A 22,503-nucleotide genomic window follows, 5' to 3' on the forward strand; every position below is an offset into this window, starting at 1 on the left:
ATGTTAGCTCCTGAGGGAATCCGTTGTGCTTCAGCCTTATCTTTTATGTTTCAGGTCGTCGGTGTTGTCTGTCTCCGATTGAAAACTCTTGGAGAGAAGAGATGAGAATCTGCTTAACCTACTTTTTAAGAATGTTGCTAAGCAAAGCTATTGAAACCTGATCAGTGCTTTTTGGGGCAACCAAAAGCTCATAACTTCCAGCAGATACAGAAGCAAGGGGTAAGATCCAACGTTCACGCTGAACTCCAGTCAGCAGTTTTCCTGGAAGTCTTAGGTTAAAGCCAGGAGCTGTTTCTCCCAGAGCTTTACAAAGACCCGTAGTGATACATTCAGGGTCAAAAATGACAAGACAGCTTGGGTTGAAATTCTATTTACCCAATGGTAATGTTTGTAGTCTGAATATTTATAGTCTGCTTATATAGCACGAAGACAGAAACTGCATGGTGATTCCAGACGCTGCTCCTTTCTTCTGACCTTGACCAATGTTTATTGCTGGTCACGCTGGCCCAGTGTGTACAAACCTCCACGCTGGGGGCAAGAGTCCTTCAGAGTGAGTGGCAATTCTTGACCCACTCACGAATGAAAACTCGAGAGATGGGCTTTGCTTTATTTTTAAATAGAGCTCAATTACTCTTATCACCTTTATCAAATCATAATGTACAAAAATAAAATTCATCATTAATTCATGTCATTAATCTTAGATGGAAAATTCCATGACTCATAATTGATACCTTTTTGTTTTCTCCTTCCTTCCTTCCTTCCTTCCTTCCTTCCTTCCTTCCTTCCTTCCTTCCTTTCTTCCTCTCTCTCTCCCTTCCTTCCTTCTCTCCCTCCTTCCCTCCCTCCCTTCTTCCTTCCTTCCTTCCTTCCTTTCTTTTCCTTCCTTCCTTCCTTCCTTCCTTCCTTCCTTCCTTCCTTTCTTTCTTTCTTTCTTTCTTTTCTTTATTTCTTCTTTTTCTTCTTTCTTGTACTAGAGGTTGAACTCAGGGACTCAAGTTCATACTCTACCACTTGAGCCATACCTTGTTCCAAGAATCCTAACAAGTACATATAGTTGTATAACTGCCATCATAATCCAGACATAAACCATTCTCGTCAGCCTGGATAGTTTATTGTCTCTTTGCAGTAAACAATAAGATTGGCTTTTAAAAACCAGACAAATATTTTTTAGTAATAAGGAATCAAAAGGGCACTTGTTTCACTGAGGAGAGCTTTCAGAAACTAAAGCCTAGATTAGAAACAATGGCAGGCCAGGAAGGCAACATTTCCACTGGAAAGTAAAACAAGCCATGCAGTTACTGGATGCCTTTGACATCTCTGCTTCAAATGGCCAAGCCATTACACAGTGCGTTGTTAAGTATGACTGAATCCAAAGTCATCTGTCAAAGAACCAAAGGACCAAGCCAGTGAGCTAGGTGTGAGCAAGATGTAGACACCTTTAACAATGGCCACACCCTCCTGCAAATGAATCTAGGGATGCCAGAGTCTTGGCTAACAGAGCAGATAAGAAGGAGCTGCCTTCAAACCTGCTCATATTCCAGTTCACATGGGAGGGCAAAGACAGCTAGACAGGCTGAAACTCAAGTAATTTACGGTCTTTATCAAACAGTGTGGGTTTTTTTCTTACCAACTCTAGTATCATAAACCCAGAATTGAACGAAATATGATTTACTGCTCCTCACTTACGCACTTACGGCTTCTGATCTAAAATACCCGTGTATTCTTCTCTATCCATCTAATTATACAAATGCGAACCACGTAAGCCTGAGATCATTTTCTTACCACAAATCAACTCTTTGAAACACCAATTACATATGTGAACCCTTCTGAGCATCCTTTCTAGTCACTGATTATGAAAACCATGAGGGAAAGCAATGTTAGATAGCTTCTAAATATCCTGAGCTTCTTATCACAGTAAGAAATAAACTGTCCTGAGTTTAAATTCAGGATGCAGTATTTCATTTCCTCTCCTCTCATCTCATTTTATAATACTGGGAAGTGAACCCAAAGCCTCACTCACATAAGGAAGGGTTCTACCACTTCAGCTACTCTCTTGCCTCTTTTGTTTTTGAGATAGGTTTTGCTAACTTTCGCCAGGCTAGCTTTGAGCTCATGATTCTCCTGGCTTCCATTTCATGAACATCGAGGATTACAGGTATGTACCACCATATCTGACAAGTGTTTAATCATTGACTAGAAATTATTGCTATGTGATTGCTTCCTTTTGTATCATGTGTGCTAAAAACTTCAATACCACCTATCATTACTAAAACCCCAACTCCATCCAGTTATAAAATGAAGAATTCAAATCATGTACAAGATCAGGAAATTAGGCATCATACATTTTTTTCTCTAATCATTGAGATATATTTTTCTTGGTGGTCAAAGGGTAGCATCACCAAATTTATCTTTGTACAGAAAAGTCAAAAAAAATTTGTTGGCCATTCATAGTAGTTCACTTTCAGAATCACGTGATTAAATTTGTGGGGTTTACATATTATATTTCCAAAATTAAAAAGAAATCCAAAAAGGGAAGAAATTTCATTCCTTTATTTAGTAAGTGTTTATTAAGACCATGCCCTGAGTCAAACACTGAATAAAACCAAGATATGGAATAGACAGGGAGTATTTTAATGTTTTAACACCAAGGGAATTCATAAAAAGTGAGCTCTATGTGCTGCTTTGCAGTGGAGCAAAGACCAAGACAAAAGACTCACCAAGAAGACAAAGCTTAACTCAAGCCTAAAAAGAGAAGGAAAAGGCTAGGCACTAGTGGCTCACGCCTGTAATCCTAGCTACTCAGGAAGCTGAGATCTGAGGATCGCAGTTCAAAGTCAGCCTGGGCAGGAAAGTCTGTGAGATTCTTACCTCCAATTAAAGTGGTGCTGTGGATCAAGTGGTCAAGTGGTAGGGCACTTGCCTTGAGCTTAAGAGCTCAAGGACAGCACCCATGCCCAGAGTTCAAGTCCCACGACACTCAGAGAGAGAGAGAGAGAGAGAGAGAGAATAGAGTGGGTTGGGTGGAGCAATGGCAGCACATTCAATGAGGGAATCATGTGTGAGGCCCAGAAGTGTGAGAGTCATGGAAATTGAAGAACTATAAGCACTCCATGCCTGGAGAGCAAGGTGACAAATATAATCAGGAGAAGATGCTCCGACAACCATGAGATGGCGTCTCCTTTCACAGGCATTCAAGGCCACTGACCAATTTTCCTCAAACAATAAGACAATAATGTGTCTTTCTGCTTTTGAACAACTTTCTTGGGGGAATCCAGGCTATCCTATAAAGAAGAGGAAAAGACCAGTTCACTGACTATGACAATCATCCAAGCACAAGATCATGAAACCCAGAAACAGCAAAGTCAACACAGGAATGGAAAGAATAATTCAGAAATAATAAAAAGGGTTTCCTAATAAAATTCAGTGACTCATAGGACATTAAAGCAGAGGAGAAGTAGGCCTAAGATTATTCAAAGGATTATTGTAACAGTGATAAATGACTCACTGTGATAATAAACTCAAGAAGAAGAACACGTTTTAGAGAAAATTAGAAACATTGATATTCATACATTTGAATTTGGATTGTCTAAAGCATATCTACATGATGATATCAATTTGGACAAGGAACACAGAGGCAAATTTCTGTCTAAAGAAAAAGGATGAAAATTTTAAATGTCTAAATGTGACAGGGTCTATTATCTAGACTATATATGTGTGTGTGTGTGTGTGTGTGTGTGTATATATATCCTGAAAATCAGATTCATTAAGAAAGAAAGAAAAAGAGAAAGAAAGAGAGAGGAAGGAAGGAAGGAAGGAAGGAAGGAAGGAAGGAAGGAAGGAAGGAAGGGAAAACCCTAAAAGAAATAGGCAAATAACTGAAGGAGACAATGAATAGAATGGGAAAACCCCCAATTATGTCAAACACGTGAAGAGAGTCTTAAACCCAGCAACATGAGAAATAAAAAATTAAAACAGCCATGGCATGTTACTCTATTTTACACTGCAGATATTGGAGAACTGGACATTTTAAAGCATTGGCCTAGATTTGAAGATGTAGAAACTCAGCAGGACCTTAGGGAAAGCATATATTTCTACCTATATTTGGTGGAAACTGATTAAAGTCAGAATAGCCCCACCAGCACCTGAAGCCATTCTGTTCCTGGATACACAGCTTAAAGAAATGCTCACACCAACGCACAGAGAACTTATGCAACTAGAATTGAAGGGCGAAGTCATCTGGTTGTTCATGGATGAGGAAAACATAAGAGCATCCTAAAACATAGTCTTCAGTGAGAAAAAAAAAGTTAAGAAACCAAACACAAATTATACAGCACTCATCACAATAGTTAAAAGTATATGCAAATCAGTCAGAATCTGGTGGCTCATGTTTATAATTCTAGATACTCAACAGGCTAAGATGTGAGGAAAGAAGTTTGTAGCCAGCCTGGATTGAAAATTCCATAAGACTCTTGACTCCAATTAACCTCCACCAGAAGTAATGGTGGGATTCAAGTGGTAGAAAGCCAGCTTTGAGCAAAGAAGCAAAGTGGGTGTGGAGACCCTGAGTTCAAGTCTCAGTACCAGTACCAAAGAAAGCATACACAAGACAACAATATACACAAAGAAAAGATACTCAAGAAACATATCTTTGTAGTGGTCTATAGTAGATAAGTCAATCAAGGGAAAGACAAGTACACTGATCTTTCAATGGGTCTTGAGATTGCCAATGGTTTTAAAGTAACAGTAATTGGTAAATGGGCCTTCTATTGGACCAAGTATGGTAAGATGAGTGAATGGTATCAATTCAACTGTCTGTGCCTGATGTACCAAAAAGGGGAGAGGATGAAACTACAAGATGAACAACTGGAAAGTTCCTAAAGGACTAGCTGTTGTGCTGGTTGCTCTGGCTATTCTGGGATTCCTCATTTCACTCAATGTTCAGGGTTCCTCCTCAGAACAAAGTTCCACAGGCTGCTTCTGATTATCAGTGGGTTTGGCTAACAGGAGACATCAGCAAACATTTCTGGGTGAGAAACACAAGATGCTGAAGTTTTCCTCCCTCCATGACAAGTTCAAGTCCCCTCTGAAAACCTGTCTTCCGCAACTCCAGACTTCACTGGGCTGAGGTTCCCGAATCCTTCATTCTATACTTCCAAGAGGCTAGTACATTTCACTATGGCTGGTCCCAGGATGCTTCCTCATTCTCCACTGACCTTTTCAATGTCTTTATCCTCATATATATAATTTATGTTTTTGTGCTGGTCTTAGAGCATGAACTCAAGGCTCAGGTACTTTCCCATAGCATTTTTGCTCAAGACTAGTGCTCCACCCCTTCAGCCACAGCTACTTGTAGCTTTTAGCTGGGTAATTGGAGATAAGAGTCTCACAGATTTTCTTACCGGAGCTGGCTTCAAGCCACAATCCTCAGATCTTAGCCTCCTGAGTAGCTAGGATTACAGGCAGGAGCCACTGGGCCCTGGCTCATTCATGTTTTTATAGGCCAAGTTACTAAGTTTCTGTTATTAGATTCTCTTTGATAAGTCCCTTTGGGGCATGCTCTCTTTCCTACTTTGATCCCAACCAAATCAAGTGTGGTTTCAGAACGCTAATTCCTATGCATGCTAAACGTATTATTTTTCCCCTGTTATTTTAATACAGAAGAAATAGCCCTAATTATCTGCTGGGGGCAAAATAATTCCATCATTTTGCTGCAGAAACAATGTATGCAAACGGAGGGAGTAGAGAGTAACTCCCATTCTTATGTCTTTCCATTGCCACGTGTACTGATAGGCTGACAGGAATGCAACGGCATGTATGTAGAGGATAGATACTCGCATGCTTGCTGGCTTAACATTGTCTAAACCCCAACAACCAGCAGAGTGTGTGCAAGATAAAGCTACAGAACGGATTTTCAATTGGGGACTGGCAACCAAGAGCTATAAGCGACAGTCTCGGGAATAAGTATTTTCACATGTGTTTTCTGGGTCATTTCCATTCCCAGCATCAGAGCCAGTCCTGCTGCATGATTCCGATGACCCTTGACCTCCTGAGAGCGAGTCCTTCTCTGGCTGTCTTATTTAAGCAACATGCTCCAGCCCGGCCACGTATGGCTGCTCTAATTTCTCTTCCTCTTTGCTAATATTACAATGTGCCTTGCTACATTTTTTTTCCTTTGTTATGCTTTTTTTCACTTTTTTATTTTACTTTATTATTATTATTTATTATTATTATTATCCTTAAGTAGTAGTACAAAGGATTTGCCATGTAACAAAGCAGTTTGTGAATACAATGCATCTTGATTAATGTCACCCCTTCCAACATTGTCACCCATCCCTCCCCTCCACCCACCTCCCTCACTCTTTGTTTTTTATTGTGAAAATACTGTACAGAGGGATTACAATTACATGGGCAAGATAATGAGTACATTTCTTATCAAGCATTGTAGCCGCCTCCTTTGTTTCCCCTTCCCATCCCATCCTCCTCCAGCCCACCCCCACCCTCCCCCCCCACACCAAAGTTGTAAAGTTCATTTTCCACATAACGACTTGTACATCTCATTGTTGCAATGGGTCCCCTGTATCCCTATTTAAACGATTTGTTTTTCCCCTTCACCTCCACAAATTATAACAACATCAAATACAGTGAAAGCAGGGGTTATACTGGGGGAGGGACATACAAAGCAACAAAGAAATAATCTTATAAATGTGTTAGAAACAATCACATGAAAGAAAAAAAAACCTTTGAATACATATCTTAGGGTTCATTTCCCTAACATCAACTTATCTGACCTTTCTGCTTGACTCAGACATATACTAGTTATTGCAAATAAGAGAAACCATGGGACCTATGTTTTCTTTGGGCCTGGCTTACTTCACTTAATATAATTTTTTCCAAGCCTTTCCATTTCCTAACAAATGGCAATGTCATTCTTTCTGATGGAGGCATAGAATTCCGTTGTGTATATATACCACATTTTCTTGATCCATTCATCTACTGAGGGGGTATCTGGGTTGGTTCCATATCTTAGCTATGGTAAATAAAACTGCAATAAATATAGTCGTGCTGGTAGCTTTAGTGTGGTCTTGTTTGTAGACATTTGGGTAAATGCCCAAAAGTGGGATTGCTGGGTCATAGGGGAGCTCTATGTGGAGTCTTTTGAGGAACCTCCATACTACTTTCCAAAGTGGTTGAACAAGTTTACACTCCTGCCAACAATGCAGTAAGGTTCCCTTCTGTCCACATCCCCTCCAGCATCTGTTGTTTTACAGTTCTTGATTATAGCCATTCTAACTGGGGTGAGCTGGTATGTTGTTTTGATTTGCATTTCTTTTTATGGCTAGAGAGGTTGAGCATTTCTTCATGTGTCTATTGGCCATCCTTCTTTCCTCTTCACAGAAGTTTCTCTTTAAGTCTTTAGCCCCTTATTTATTGGGCAGTTGTTTCTTTGAAGATTTGTTGTTAATGTTTTGAGAGACCTCGGAGTCAAAGCAGACACTCTGAAAACATTACAGGATGGAATAGGAGAAACCCTAGGTCTCCTTGGCACAGGCCGAAATTTTCTTAATAGAGACCCAGAAACACAACACATCAAAGAAAGGTTGGACAAATGGGATTGCATGAAATTGCAGAGCTTCTGTATGGCAAAGGACATAGCTAGCAAGATCAATAGAAAACCTACGGATTGGGAGAAGATCTTCACTAGCCATACAACGGACAAGGGTCTCATCTCCCTCACTCTTCTTAATCCTGTAGGCTATGCACTGAATTCTTGACTACATTCTCCTCTTCATTCATCTACCTTTCTCTCCTTAACCCACCCCAGCCCTTTCAAGTGCCCACTTCCTGGTGTTTCTTTTCTTGAACTTTGATTTTTGCCTTTCTAAGGAATTACACTCATTGAGATCTCCCTTGAAGCTACCATATTTTGGTTATTACATGGATAGATACTGCATACCACTCAATGTATGGTTTCTCTTCTGTGTGGAAGCTGGGTTTAGATTATATACTTTTTCTTTCTTTCTATTTTGGTCCAAGGCCATGACTCAAACTCCCTATCTGATGCTTGCTTTCACTCATTGGCTGGTGTTCTACCACCTAAGCCATGCCTCCAGCCCTGCATATTTGTTATTCTTTGTCTTGGTCTTTTCCTACTGAATTGTAAGTTCTACCATGGTCGGAGACTGTGTCTAGGACCTAGAAAGTGTTCAATAAATGCTTTCTGGGTGGATAAATGGTGAAATCTGGGATAGCACCAAGAGAAAAGAGGGTGGAGTGGCATTCATTCCTTCACCAGTACATTTATGGGTGAGAGCCTTCTAGGGTGAATTTTTTAATTGCCATTCACAGAGCTTGAACTCAGGGATGGGCACTGTCCCTGAGCTTCTTTTGCTCAAGGCTAGCACTCTACCACTTGAGACACAGTGCCACATAAACAGAATGTGGTACTGAGGAACCCCACCCAGGGCTTCATGTATGCTAGGCAAGCACTCTACCCCTAAGCCACATTCCCAGCCCTCCCAGGCTCCTCAGAGCTGGCTCCTAGAATGACTTCAGGATGCTGGCCTTACTTGAGAGTTTGAACATTCCAAGTGAGCCAGGGTCTCCTCTACCTGTGGGTGGTGGCCTTTCTTCACAGCCCTTGGCACAGACCCAAGTACAAATGGGAACTTCATAAATATCATTGAAAGATGATGACGTAGAGGGTCGTGTAATACCTCCAAGTGAGGTGGGGGTGGGTCTTGGGCCCCAAATATATTTGGAATGTGTGTTACTTCTCTCAAATCATCTGGATCAAAATGTTCTTAGCAGCACAACTCATCTGTACCCATAAATCAGACACATTCAGAATGACAGAGCCCCCCCCCCAAAAAGAATGGTGACAGGGCTAGAACTTCATTATTCTGGAGTAAATAGAATTCTTGTAGCATAGAAGAGCAGAGAAATTAAAAACACTGGGAGTCTTCCCTCGGGACACAACAATGATCTGTGAACAATGACCGTTTGTCTGAGTACTTCACCAGTCCCAAAGAAGCACACTGCCCCCTCCATTCCAGAATCCCAGGAGTGTAGGCAGGTGGGTTAGTCCAGGGACTTCAAGTACTCAGCTGTTACTCTTTCAGGCCTGTGACTGATGGGCACACAGTCCTATGATATCATTCAATTACTTGGGAAATCCTAAGGTATTTGGGGAAAGACCGAGCAGATCCTCGTTTTGAAGCTGGAATTCTTTTCCCACCTAGGATGAAAGATGCTTACACAGTGCCCATCATGGGAAACCACTTGGGAGCCGCCATGCAGATCAAATACCCCAAACCAATCCCCACGTCACAGCCCCACAGAATGCTGAATCCCAACTGGCAAGCATGAAGAATCCTTTTAAATGGTCACTTGCATATCAGAACAGGCCCTTTGTGAACTTTCCAAGCAAGGCTTCTGGTTTCTGACCGAAACGGAGATTTAATGGCAAAGGAAAAGGGTGGGAGGTGGAGGGGAATGAAGTGAAATCCAGAACGACTGGAAGATTTCCACAAGAAGAGAGGACAAATGGGTTTTGTTGTCTGAATGAAACCAGCCTCTCCTGGTGATTGTTTAGAAAGTTGCTGGCTGCCCCAAAGGAGAGTTGGGAAATAATCTCATCTGTTTTCCCAGGGACCCTCTACATCCAATTGTACTTCTGGAATGCATTATTATTAAACACAATTCTATAATATTAAATACCTGCAAAGTACCCATCATCCTATCTGACTCAGTTCCTGGGGACTTAAAACATATAGCCACCGAAAGATGCTAATAAGAAGATAAAAGGCAAGCAAACAGGCAGGGAAATTATATAACAAAATATTGTATCTGTGGGCTGGGAAGGTGGCTCAGTGGTAGAGCACTTGCCTTGCACGCATGAGGCCCTGGGTTCTATTCCTCAGCACCACATAAGCAAAAAGAAAAAAGCAGGAAGTGGCGCTGTGGCTCAAGTGGTAGAGCGCTAGCCTTGAGCTGAAGAGCTGAGGGACAGCGCCTGGGCCCAGAGTTCAGGCCCCATGACCAGACCCAAAAAAAAAAAATATATTGAATCCAAAAAACATAAAGGATCTTCACAAATCCAAAACAAAAAGACAAAGAGACAAATTTAGAAATGGGCAAATAGGGGCTGGGAAGGTGGCTCAGTGGTAGAGTGCTTGCCTTGCACACATGAGGCCCTGGGTTTGATTACTCAGCACCACATAAGCAGAAAAGGGCTGAAGTGGTGCTGTGGCTCAAGTGGTAGAGCGTTAGCCTTGAGCTGAAGAGCTGAGGGACAGAGCCCAGACCCAGAGTTCAAGACCCATGACAGACAAAAAAAAAAGGGGGGGGGCAAATACATTTCACATAGATACATAATAAGAAGTTATACAAAGACCAGTTTGAAAAGGGCTCAAAGCCATCGTTATTGAGATGTTGTAAACTTAAATCATAACAGTCATACTTTTCACTCTCTATGATGGCTCAAATAAAGACCTTAGTTATGGGTCTCTATGTGAGAAAAGTTCTTCGTGATGAGCTGGGAGCCCCAGACAATTCGTCAATAAACTGTGTCCCACCAGAACTCACACACATTGCAAACTGAGGTGTAAAATGGAAAGTCGTTGTGCCGTTTATTGCAAAACAACATAAAGCTACCATAGAGCAAGCATTTCACTCTGTTACTACTTACCATGGAGTGATCAAAAGTGCCCAACAAATAATTTACATAACAATACTAATACAACATAGCTAATGTTGAATTGAATGCTTACGCTTATGCATTTCACTGTCTATAAATTTTACTTCATGAATGATCAAATGAATAACACCAGAAGAAAATAACCACCCAAACCTGAAAGTGAGATTGTACAGGGCAGGTCTCTTCAAAAATCATTGTCATGAGATAAAATGGAAAGATGTACTAGACAAAGAGAGACTAAAGTGACAGAACCAGATGTCATGTGGCTAGGAAAGCTAACCATGAAAGGCATCAAGTTACTCCAAAAACTTGCATATGACCTTTGTTTGACATGTCATAAAGATTTATTAATTTAGCAGGTTATAAGTAATATGTACATCCTGATCTCTTTGGGGATTATATAACATATTATGTATATAGTGCATTTTAACATATGTGTACATTCTATGGAAAGATCTGATGGTAAATTTGAATTTGCCTATTAACATAGGTAACTTGGAGAAGAGCAAGAGGTTCTCGTTTGCTGCCTGTGTTTGCTAGCTTCCTGAGTGTACATACCTATACTCCTTTAATGATTTCTATTAATAATACCTATTGCTTTAGAATATATGTATATATATATATATATAAGAGTTTTCACTATTTCATAAATTGAGGTGAATAATGAAAGGGCTGGTTAGGACAAGAAGAAAGAAAGCTAACCCTGAATCTCTACAGCATGATGTAAACTCCTGTTGGGAGCTTTCCATGCAATCTCATTGATGGCTCACAACAAATCTATCAAGCAATCCGTTAATAAGAATACAAGCTTTTGTACATAAGGTAATCTGACCCAACTCCATGCTATCTACACTCACTTATACTGTACATACTTTTGGGTTTGGTAAATTCCATAGCTAAGCATTTATGAAGTATTAACGATGGACCAGGAATTCTGTTAAAAGTTTTCCATGAGTGATTCTAGCCACACTTCATAAGAATCCATGTAAGGTTGACAGTGTCAGTACTCTCATTTTGTAGGTAAGAAAAACAAAGCACTGAAATCAAAGCACAAAAATCCATCGGCTTCCACCTGACTCCCGCACGAATACCCGTGTGAATACACCACAGCACGCATCCAAGTGCCCAGACTTTCACCACATCCTCAGAAAAGGGTTCCTGGCCGACAGAGGTCTCCCATAAAGTATTCCACAGTCACATCCTTGCTTACCTGTCCAGGGCTGTACTGGTGGGCATACTTCTCCCAAACCCTCGAACACCCATCTGACGGAAATATGGAATGCAAGAGAGATTGGCAGCAATGATGGCCAGGGAGTCAGAAGGACTCACAAAGAAGCCATTCTGGCCTAGGATCATGTAGCGGTCCTGTGGGAAGGAATGTGTAAAAATGATCAGCCCAAAGCATCTGCTGTGAGCAGCCCATTCCCATCTCCATCACAAGCCATTTTACTGCCATGTAAGTAACTTGAAACAATGAATGGGACCAAAGAGAGCATGGGAAACTTTATAAACCCCTGACTAACAAGGGCTCAGACTCTCAACACTTCTAGGAATGGATTCCACCAGTTGAAATGTGGATGGCTATTTCAGAGCCTCCAGACATAATACTTTCTCCCTAGAGTTCCTGCTGAAATAGCTCGTTTCTTACCACGGCACTTCCAACAAACCCAGCTACAAATAAGGATTTATTGCATGGACATTGTTTTCTAAAGAAGAAATCACTTCTTTTTTTAATTTTAATTGTCAAGGGGATGTACAAAGGGGTTACAGTTACATAAGACAGTGAGTAACTGGTTACCCCCTCCCTCATTTTTCTCCCTCTTTCCCTCTCCCCCCAACCCCCCCCAAGAAATCACTTCTTGATAACATATGTTAATCTGAAACAAAGAAAGATGTGGCTATTTAATTGCACTATCTACTCATTCAATAAGAAGATGCAGAGCCAATTGCATTTTATATCAGCTCCAGATGCGCTCATTAATACTCTGATTTCCAGTGATCACATCCTTCTGTGGTAAGAGGATCAGCAGGCGGAAAACTTTCCTACTTACCCCATCAGCATCAAATGCAGCTCCAAACCCATATTCTCCTCCTTTCATAGCTTCTAGAAGGGTAGTTGCATATGTCAGATTTGGGTCAGGATGTTGTCCTCCAAAGTCTTCTAGTGGGACACAGTTTATTGCCGAGTTGGCGGGGGCTCCAAGCTCATCACAAAGAACTTTTCTCACATAGGGGCCCATCACTAAAAATAAAAAAAGAATACACAATGATAGGTAATATTTATAGAATCCTTTTATTGAGTATTTCATTCTGGTTAAAACAATAAGAGTAATAAAAGTGATTTAATAGCCTAGAACTAAAAAAGAAAGAAAGAAAGAAAACTCTGTAGGGTTTTTTTCTTTAACAGATAGCAAAGAACATCAACATTAGCTATGATTTCCTGAGCATCTACTTTGTGCTCCTGACTATGTTAGGCACATATAAGATGTATTGATCAATCTCATTAGGTGAAAATTCCCCCCCCCGCAAAGTTTTCTAAAATATGGCCTTGAAGAGATCAATTCTAGGACAATTACTTATAGTCTGCTACTTTTCATATACTAAGTGCTTTCTCGGAATATACACAGCTCTGAAGGGCTCCTTTAGCAATATTCTTTATATGATCATTTGAACATTGCTAAGATCTGCAAACTGCTGAATAAAAACTGAATACTGGCTGGAAATGTGCCTTAGTGGTAGAGTGCTTGCTTAGCATGCATAAAGCCTTGGGTTCTATTCCTCAGTACCAAATGAAATGCTGGAAGTAGTGCTGTGGTTCAAGTGGTAGAGTGCTAGTTTTGAACAAAAGAAGCTCAGGGACAGTACCCAGGCCCTGAGTTCAAGCCCCAGGACTGGCAAAGAAAAAAAAAGTGAATACTGTGAAAACTGAATAAAAAACACTCTTTAAAAACAAAAACTAAGCACAGCTTAGCTACTCAAGAGGCTGAGATCTGAGGATTTCAGTTCAAAGCCAGCCAAGACAGGAAAACCAGTGAGAGTCTTACGTATAGTAAACCACCAAAAAGCCAGAAGTGGCAGTGTAGCTCCAGTGGTGGAGTGCTAGCCTTGAACTATTTGACTTGTGTCAGGTACTGTGATTAAAAACAAATACAGTCTTAGCCAAATGCCAGTGGCTCACATCTGCAGCCCTAGCAACTCAGGTGGCTGAGACCTGAGGATGGAGGTTCAAAGCCAGCTTGAGCAGGAAAGACTCTCATCTCCAACTAAACACCAAAGAGGCAGAAGCAGAGCTATGGTTCAAGTGATAGAGTGCTAGCTAGAGGAAAAAGCTCAGAGACAGCACCTAGGCTCTGAGTTCAAGCCCCAGGACTGGCAATAAATAAATAAATAAGTAAATAAATAAAGTCTTAATCCACTCTATACTCTCACAGGCAGAGCCTCAAATTCATTTGATCAACTTTTGTTTTTATTAACACCCAAAGCAAAGACATTAAGAGCCCTGAAGTTTTCCAGAGCCTTCCAAATAGCTGAGCATAGGTAAGTTGTGTGCACCTCTAGGAATCCAACCTTCCTCACAGTTCAAAAACTCCACATAGAAGTCTCCTTCCCTTTTCTCACCCACCCATCTATGGAAAACTATGGCTTACCTCCATGCATTGCATCAATTCTGATCTTCAGCTGGCTGGGCCCAGTCAGCAAACTCTTAATGGCATTAAAGTCGAAAATGGTCCGAAGCAGGTTGAGATAGATATCCACAGGGTCCACAATCTCCACTGACAACAGGAAAACAAGCCAGACATCAATGACTCTACCCGGGAAAGAGACTTGAACGTGTAAGAATAGCCGGATAGCATTTAATTCAACCACAACACCATCATAACCTCACACCACACCTGGGAAGTTAAATGTCTATTTGTAGATACAAATCAAAGCATGACCAACACATGATGAACTTGTCACATGATCAGTGGCTATCACTAATATCATTATAACTTATTTGAAAGGGAAAAAATTAACCTTAAGAATAATTTAAGAGAGGGCTGGGAAGGTGGCTCAGTGGTAGAGCGCTTGCCTTGCATGTATGAGGCCCTGGGTTCAATTCCTCAGCACCACATAAACAGAAAAAGCCAGAAGTGGCGCTGTGGCTCCAGTGGTAGAGCGCTAGCCTTGAGCTGAAGAGCTGAGGGACAGTGCCCAGGCCCAGAGTTCAAGCCCCACGACCAACAAAAAAAAAAAGAATAATTTAAGAGAAAAATGTCCAATGTCACCCCTTTCGGTCACCTCTTTCTCCTAATACACAAATATCAGCCAACCATCATCTTGGTGTATCCTTTCCTGTGGAAGTTGGCCCAAGAATGACTCAGTTGGTAGGAAGCCAAAGTATGACCTCAAGCCAGGCACCAGTAGCTCATGCCTGTAATCCTAGCTACTCAAGAGGCTGAGATCTGAAATCCCAGTTTAAAGCCAGCAGAGGCAGGAAAGTCTGTGAGACTCTTATTTCCAATTAACCATGAGAAAATCAGAAATAGAGCTCTGGCTCAAAGTGGTAGAGCACTAGCCTTGAATAAAAAGCTTGGGGACAGTGCCCAAGCCCTGAGTTCAAGCCCCCATGACCAACACCAAAAAGAAGAAAAATAGTGTGACCACATGGTGACCCCTTTTTCCAAATGTCATGTGCCCACCAGATCCAAGAGCAAAATTAGAGATGAAGACTATTTTCCTGAGTTGTATCTGAAATCTCTTTGGCACCCAATGTAATAACCAATTTCCAGGTATTCTCCAAATACCTGAAAATCCTCATTAAATGCAAATATTTACCAGTGTTTGGCAACACCCAATGACCAGAAATCAAATTTTTTCCATTGTTTAATGTATGAAAGATCCAGAATAAAACACATTTTTTCAACTTGTCAATAAGTACATAACTAGTGTTCAGAAATACTTTTCCCAGGAGCATACATGAGGATAAACAGGGTCAAAGTAGCTTGTTTTATGTGTGAAAATAGAACAATAAAATCTGTTGAAATTGGTTTAGGGCGTGGCAGGGTAAGGGAGACTGGAGATTGATTGGAATATATTGTATACATGAAAGAAATGTCACAACAAACCCTCCTTGTACAATTAATATATGCTATTTTTTAAAAAAGAGAAGAAAATATTCTTCCTCAAAGTAGTAAATATTTCACTCTTTAAGGAAGTAAAATTTTGTGCAAGAGCTTTGCTTCTGAAGTTCACACTGAAGTTTTAAAATGTATATGTGTGTATTGCTTTTCAAATTGGTCAAATAAATATTACTTTGGAGTTCTCAAATATGTAAACCTATACTGAAGGTATTTCTAATCACTCCCTGAATAATTTTCTTTTTTGGGGGGGGGGGTCCGGTCGTGGGGCCTGAACTCTGGGCCTGGGCGCTGTCCCTCAGCTCTTCAGCTCAAGGCTAGCGCTCTACCGCTTGAGCCACAGCACCACTTCCGACTTTTTTCTTTTTGCTTATGTGGTGCTGAGGAATCGAACCCAGGGCCCTGAGCATGCAAGGCAAATGCTCTACCACTGAGCCACCTTCCCAGCCCTCCCTGAATAATTTTCAATCACACAGGACTAAGGACACAGTTCAGCTGGTGGAACACTTGCTCCATGTGCAAGACCCTGGTTTGATCACAGCCCTGCAAAGGTATACACATGACATAATCATGATATTCTCAGGAAATCCATGTATCATATATAATTAATTATATTTTAATATGTGATGTGAAATTTCCCCTTCATTTGGTGAAATACACACCTTAAAACCTTTGTTCTTACTCATAAACCAATGCATATTTGTCCACTCAAAGATAATGTAATAATTCCTTTTTTTTGTCAGTCATGGGGCTTGAACTCTGGGCCTGGGCACTGTCCCTCAGTTCTTCAGCTCAAGGCTAGTGCTCTACCACCTGAGCCACAGCACCACTTCTGGCTTTTTCTGCTTATGTGGTGCTGAGTAATTGAACCCAAGGCCTCATGCATGCAAGACAAGCACTCTACCACTGAGCCACCTTCCCAGCCCAATATAATAATTCCTTTTTAAGAAGCAAGTCTGTTTTTAATTACCTTTAATCATCTTGAAATGAAGAGGCTATTAATCAAGAAAATAAGCAAAATGTATCCACACACACTATAGGCCTACAATGGGTCAATTTGGGGCTACCTAAAGTTTATCTTGTACATAAAAGTTAATCTATAAAATAAAATTTTATAGCCCCATTTTTTGAAGTTTTACTTTCTACCATATGATGGAGATTACAATTCAGTTTCTTTCATCCTTGACCCACTTGCGTAAAAACATATGGCATTTACAACAGATAGCGCAAGATGCCAAACAGAAATGTCAAAAACAGAGAAGCAAGAAGTCCAAGGAAATTAAAATTTTACATCCGGTGGTTGAAGCTGTTGACACTTTAAGGTAAAGCGCCAAGGACTGCTTTGTTTCCAATTAACTCAAGCCTTGCTCCACACTCAAACCGGGGCGAACACGGCACATAAATTATCTCAAGCGATTATCTCCAAATTCTTCTTGAGAACCAGAGAATCCCTCCACCCACCTGCTGGTTATCAACAGCTTTTTAGGAGAAGCCATCCAACTTCACAATGTGACTCAAGCAAACAGCTGGAACCCAAGCTCACCAAAGATTTAGGACTCTTGGACAAGTATAAAAATTCCAATGATATCAAGGAGGAATAAAGATCACATCTTGGTAATGTTCTATTTCCCCAGCCATCTTCTAGCCCAGGCCTTCCAGACATATGTAGCCAAGCAGATTGAAATTATTTTGTCTAATATAACATATCCCTTGCCTTGCCTTCTGTTGGCTAAAATTCCGTGGGCCATGTGAACGTACATATGTGTATGTGCATGTTGCCAACTAGATTAATAAAACTGAGTGCTGTTACTTTCCTTAGTATCACATGGCTTTCAATAAATGTCTGCTCACTAGCTGAGCAAACATTTGACTAAGATTTGGTATGTGTTGCCTAGCATTAGGACCCACACATGGTCCATTTTAAGATATTTCTCACTCTCTGAAATATATTATGGTCTAGATGTGTGTGTGTGTGTGTGTGTGTGTGTGTGTGTGTGTGTGTGTGTTGTGCTAACAGTAGGCTTGAATTCAGAGTCTGGGTGCTTTTCTGCTCAAGGGCATTGCTCTACCATTTAAGCCATCCCTACACTGCTGGCTTTTTGCTGGTGAATTGAAAATAAGCAACTCATGCACTTTCCCGCCAGGCCTGGCTTCCAACTACGATCCTCAGATCTCAGCCTCTGGAGTAGCCAGAATTGCAAGTGTGAGCCACCAGCATCTAGCATGAACCAGACATTTTATCTTTTTTTTTTTTAGAAAAGTTAATGTACTTATAAATAAGGTCACCCTCTTAACGCAAAGAGAACTCAATCTTTTAGACACAGTAACAAAATTGAACATCCAAGTTCTATGACTTCCTATATGTCCTCTAGGAAATAGCAACAGGTAAAACTAGAGGGGAAGGAAATGATGTGCATACAATGGTATGCATCTTGCCTGGTTCAGAATTAATATTCTTTTTAATGTCATTGTTTTAATTTTATTACTTTATTTTATTTGAGTAGTTGCACAAAAGAGCAGCCACTAACAGAACAGTTTATGAATACAATGCATCTTGATCAACATCACCCTTCTTATGATTCTCACCCATCAGTCCCAACCCACCCATTCCCTCACTTTTCTTAATTTTGTAGGATATACATTGAATTCTTGACTGCATACTTAATGTTTCAGAAGTTTTCGTCACTCTACTAGAATAGCAGATAACGTTTGTCCAATTCATTTTTGCTAGTTTGTTTGGATGCTTGCTTACCAATTTGCTTTGCCGGAGACAGGTTCTATGGAGCATAGGCTGACCTAGAACTCAGGACTCTCTTGCCTCAGCCTCTTGACTGCTGAGATTATATGTGAGTACCACCACACCTAGGTTGTTTCTTTAGTTCTTGACACAACTTGCCTAAACCCATTTGTTTGTTTCTAAATTCCTGTATAAAAGCTCCTAACACAGTGCACAAGATGAAACTTAAATGCATGATTCTAACCTTGGAAAAGAAACGTCTACTTCTCAAGGGAAATTTAATAATCACCCTGGCTTGTCAGTTTTCCTCTTCACTAAATTATTCTAACTTGATTGCTTAGACATTTAAAAACGACTTTTGAGAATTCACAGTCTGGCCCAGGAATGCTATAATGGAGTCATCCACTGAACCTTTCCTATGTTGAAAATGATGTAGTTTATTAAGTGGATTTTGAAATGTTTGATTCCTTCCTTCCTTCCTTCTTTCCTTCCTTCCTTCCTTCTTCCTTTCTTTCCTTACTTTCTATTTATTTATTTTGTCAGTCATGGGCTTGAACTCAGTGCCTGAGTGATGTCTCTGAGCGCTTTTGCTCAAGGTTAGCACTCTACCACTTTGAGTCATAGTGCCACTTCTGGTTTTCTGGTGGTTAATTGTTGAGTGACTTTCATGAGTTCACTTCCCTTCTGGGACTGTTGATCTCCAACCAGGAGAATTTCCACCCAACCTGTGCACAACTAGACTCCACATGTGCAGGACCCCTTGGGAGAAAGCCCCATCCATGAAGCTTTTTCTGACTTCTAGAAAATACATGTCATTGATTACCTCTGAATGGCTTGAATTTGTTCTCCAGGTCAAATTCCTGTCTTCCTAGTCGAGAAAGGTCAATGCGAAGATCAGGACATATAGCATATTCTTCGATGGTTTTGCTGATCTGGTAGATTTTATCAGAAACAACATCTGGAGCAGGACCTACAATGTGAACATCCCAAATACATTTCTTTTAAATCTCAAGACTTTCAATGAGAGAAAGGTTACTTTCTTTCTCCACCAGGAAGGAAAAAGATTCAGTTGTTCTCCACACAATGAACAATGTCTGACAGCTCAATTAGCCTGAGTATTTCTACATTCATTTCAACGATGGAGGAAGTGTGGTCAGCCTCACCTGTTCTGGGTAGACTCATAACCCACATGTTTGTTTGTTCGAAGCAATCATACATCTGCTCTAAAAATAGTTTCACACCTGCTAGGGAACCCGGTTACATAATTAGCTTTATTCAGGACACACAGTTGGCAGAAAGTGAGGGATTCCAGATGTAAACACAGCTTCCCAAAAGTACCTAGAGAAAGAAAATAGGATTTCTACTCTTTACTCTGCTGCCTAGTAAGTAGATAAATTGATGATTTTTCCCTCAATTTCTAGGCTATATTTAGTTACTCTCAAGATTTTTCGATGAAATTTAACTAAATACAATTGATCCATTATCACTTGGGGAGAGCGAGAAACTTGAAATACTGTGAATGTAAAATCCAATGTGGTTCTTGATTTTTTTTCTCTTCTTATTTAATGTGTACATCTTCCTGCAAGCCACTTAGAATATTTTTTGCAAGAAGGGTAGGAATCAGAAAAACTGAGAGATCAAGAACATAAAAGACAGAGAGAGACGGAGAGGTAGTCTGAGTTTAAATTTTTCCTTACCAATGGTATGGGAACTTTCTACTAAACAGAAACTGTTTTTCTTTTTATTTATTATCTTTAGGGTTTCCGTTCAGCATGTCAATTTGAGTACAATGAACCTTGATCAATGTGACTCCTTCCATCATTCCCCTCCCCCCATCTATCCCAAACCCCACCCCCCCTCAAGTTACTTGGTCCATTTTCATATAGGTATAGTGGCTATTATGACTGTATTTGCCCACCATTGATTGGTTTTGCATACCCATCCTTGGAACTATACAACTCCTATATAACACAAAATATCAGCCCCATTTAGCTGTTAAGCACTTGATTTGAGTGAGTCAAGCTGAAATGTGCTGCAAGTGTACAATGAACAGCTAATTTTGAAGAGATTACATTAATAGTGTTTACCTTGATAACACTGAAATAATATGTTGACATGGTACGTTAAATAAAATGTATTACGATACTTTTCCCTTTTTTACATTTTTAATGTGGTTTAATTATACATGTGACTCACAATGTCTTTCTCTCGGACAATGGAGCCTTGCAGGACAGCACCATCAACTGTCTCCGGATAAATGCTCATAAAAAGGAATGGCAATGCACCCATTCCAGTAGGTGGGAGAGAAGATAACCCATAATTCAACTGATTGATCTTTATATATGGAAAGTGAAAATCTCAAAAATGCTCTAACACAAATCATGCTTTTCTTCCCTTATGCCTCACTCAATATCACAAAAATGATTCTGTGCGTGTGTATGTGTGTATGTGTGTGCGCGCGCACGTGCACACATACTTACTAATACTGGGGCTTGAAATCCAGACCAGTGCACTACCCCTAAGCATTTTTGCTCAAGGCTAGTGCTCTATCAGATGAACCACAGCTCCACTTCTAGCTTTTTGGTAGCTAATTGGAGATAAGAGTGTCATGGACTTTGCTGTCCAGGCTGGCTTCAAACCCTCACTTCATTGGGCTGTGAAGTACAGGAGGAGATCAAAGGCCAACAAGAGGGTTCTGGGAGCCCATTACATCACTTCCTTATTCGATAGCTCACTAGATTCTGTCTAAGCCATCTCCTCTCCACCTTGTTGGTCTACCATCAGAGGTTCGTTGCAAATTATGATAATATAGAATGGAAGACATCAGGATTAAGGAATATTCTTCTGAGCCACATACCTCCATTGGCAACATTGAACTTCACTCCAAACTCTCCCCCTGGTCCTCCAGGACAATGGCTGGCAGTCAGGATGATTCCTCCAGCCGCCTTGATCTTCCTAATAATGCAGGAAACCGCAGGTGTCGATAAGATGCCATTCTGTCCAATTATTAGGCGTCCAATCTGAACCATCCGGAAAGAACAATGGTCAGTCCAAGTTGCATGGAACTGAAGGCAGGTCAACAGAAAGGCACCTCAGGCTCTGTTGACATATAATCAACCACCAGGGCAAAGGAGTGGGGTGACTTGTAGATTAGGAGAGGTGGGGTGAAGAGGGAGCTCTGGCATTTTCTGTTCTATCCAAATTCTCCAAGACTTTTGGGGCGCCCACTTAATAATAATATAGTGCCAGGCACTGGTAGCTCATGCTTGTAATCCTAACTATTCAGGAGGCTGAGATCTGAGAATCACCACTGAAGCTAGCTAGAGCAGGAAGGACCTTGAGACTCTTAACTCCAATTCATTATCAATAAGCAGGATGACAATGGCTCACACCTATAATTGTTGCTACACTGGAGGCTAAAAGCTGAGGATCTCAGCTGAAAGTTAGCCCTGGCAGGAAAGCTCCTGAGATTGTTATCTTCAATTAACCACCAAAAAGCCAAAAGTGGTAGAGCACTAGTCTTGAGCAAAAAAGTTCAGGGACAGTATCCAGACACTGAGTTCAAGACCCATGACTGGCACAAAAATATTATTATTATTAATACTAATAATAATATAGTTATTATAAAGTTTAAGAATTCCTTATTCAGCTACAAATAGGGTATGGCTCATTGCTCTTCAATAGTGTGGAAATCTGAGGATCTAAGTTCTTCCTTTGGAAATTACAAGGACAAAGGAAAGGAGAGCTTCCAGACTCCTCCACATCCTAAGAGAATGCTGGTAAAGTCAAGAATCTGAAAAGTATTAATTTTCCATCTCCATTTTTAGAAGTATTCCTAAAGAAACCATCTTTAAGAATTTATATGTGAGGGGAAAGAGTGAGGGGAAAGAGGTTGGTAGAGCATTTCCCTGGGTTCAATCACCTAGCCCTGCAGAAGGGACTAAGGACGC

General features: G+C 40.7%; 1 protein-coding gene across 1 annotated transcript in view; it reads right to left on the bottom strand.

The window, feature by feature from the left end:
- Positions 1 to 21,582, bottom strand: part of Pgm5 (phosphoglucomutase 5) — a 135,381-nt gene extending 113,799 nt beyond the window's left edge. Inside the window, exons 1-5 of the mRNA XM_013018404.1 lie at positions 21,411 to 21,582; positions 19,377 to 19,523; positions 14,344 to 14,469; positions 12,748 to 12,938; positions 11,907 to 12,061 (exon numbers count right to left, since the gene is read on the bottom strand). Coding sequence (XP_012873858.1) covers positions 11,907 to 12,061; positions 12,748 to 12,938; positions 14,344 to 14,469; positions 19,377 to 19,523; positions 21,411 to 21,582 — 791 coding nt within the window. The remainder of the gene's footprint in view (positions 1 to 11,906; positions 12,062 to 12,747; positions 12,939 to 14,343; positions 14,470 to 19,376; positions 19,524 to 21,410) is intronic.
- Between the last annotated feature and the right edge of the window lie 921 nt (positions 21,583 to 22,503).

This window comes from Dipodomys ordii, unplaced genomic scaffold (genome assembly GCF_000151885.1).
Source record: "Dipodomys ordii isolate 6190 unplaced genomic scaffold, Dord_2.0 Scaffold40, whole genome shotgun sequence".
In the NCBI taxonomy this organism is placed as follows: Eukaryota; Metazoa; Chordata; class Mammalia; order Rodentia; family Heteromyidae; genus Dipodomys; species Dipodomys ordii.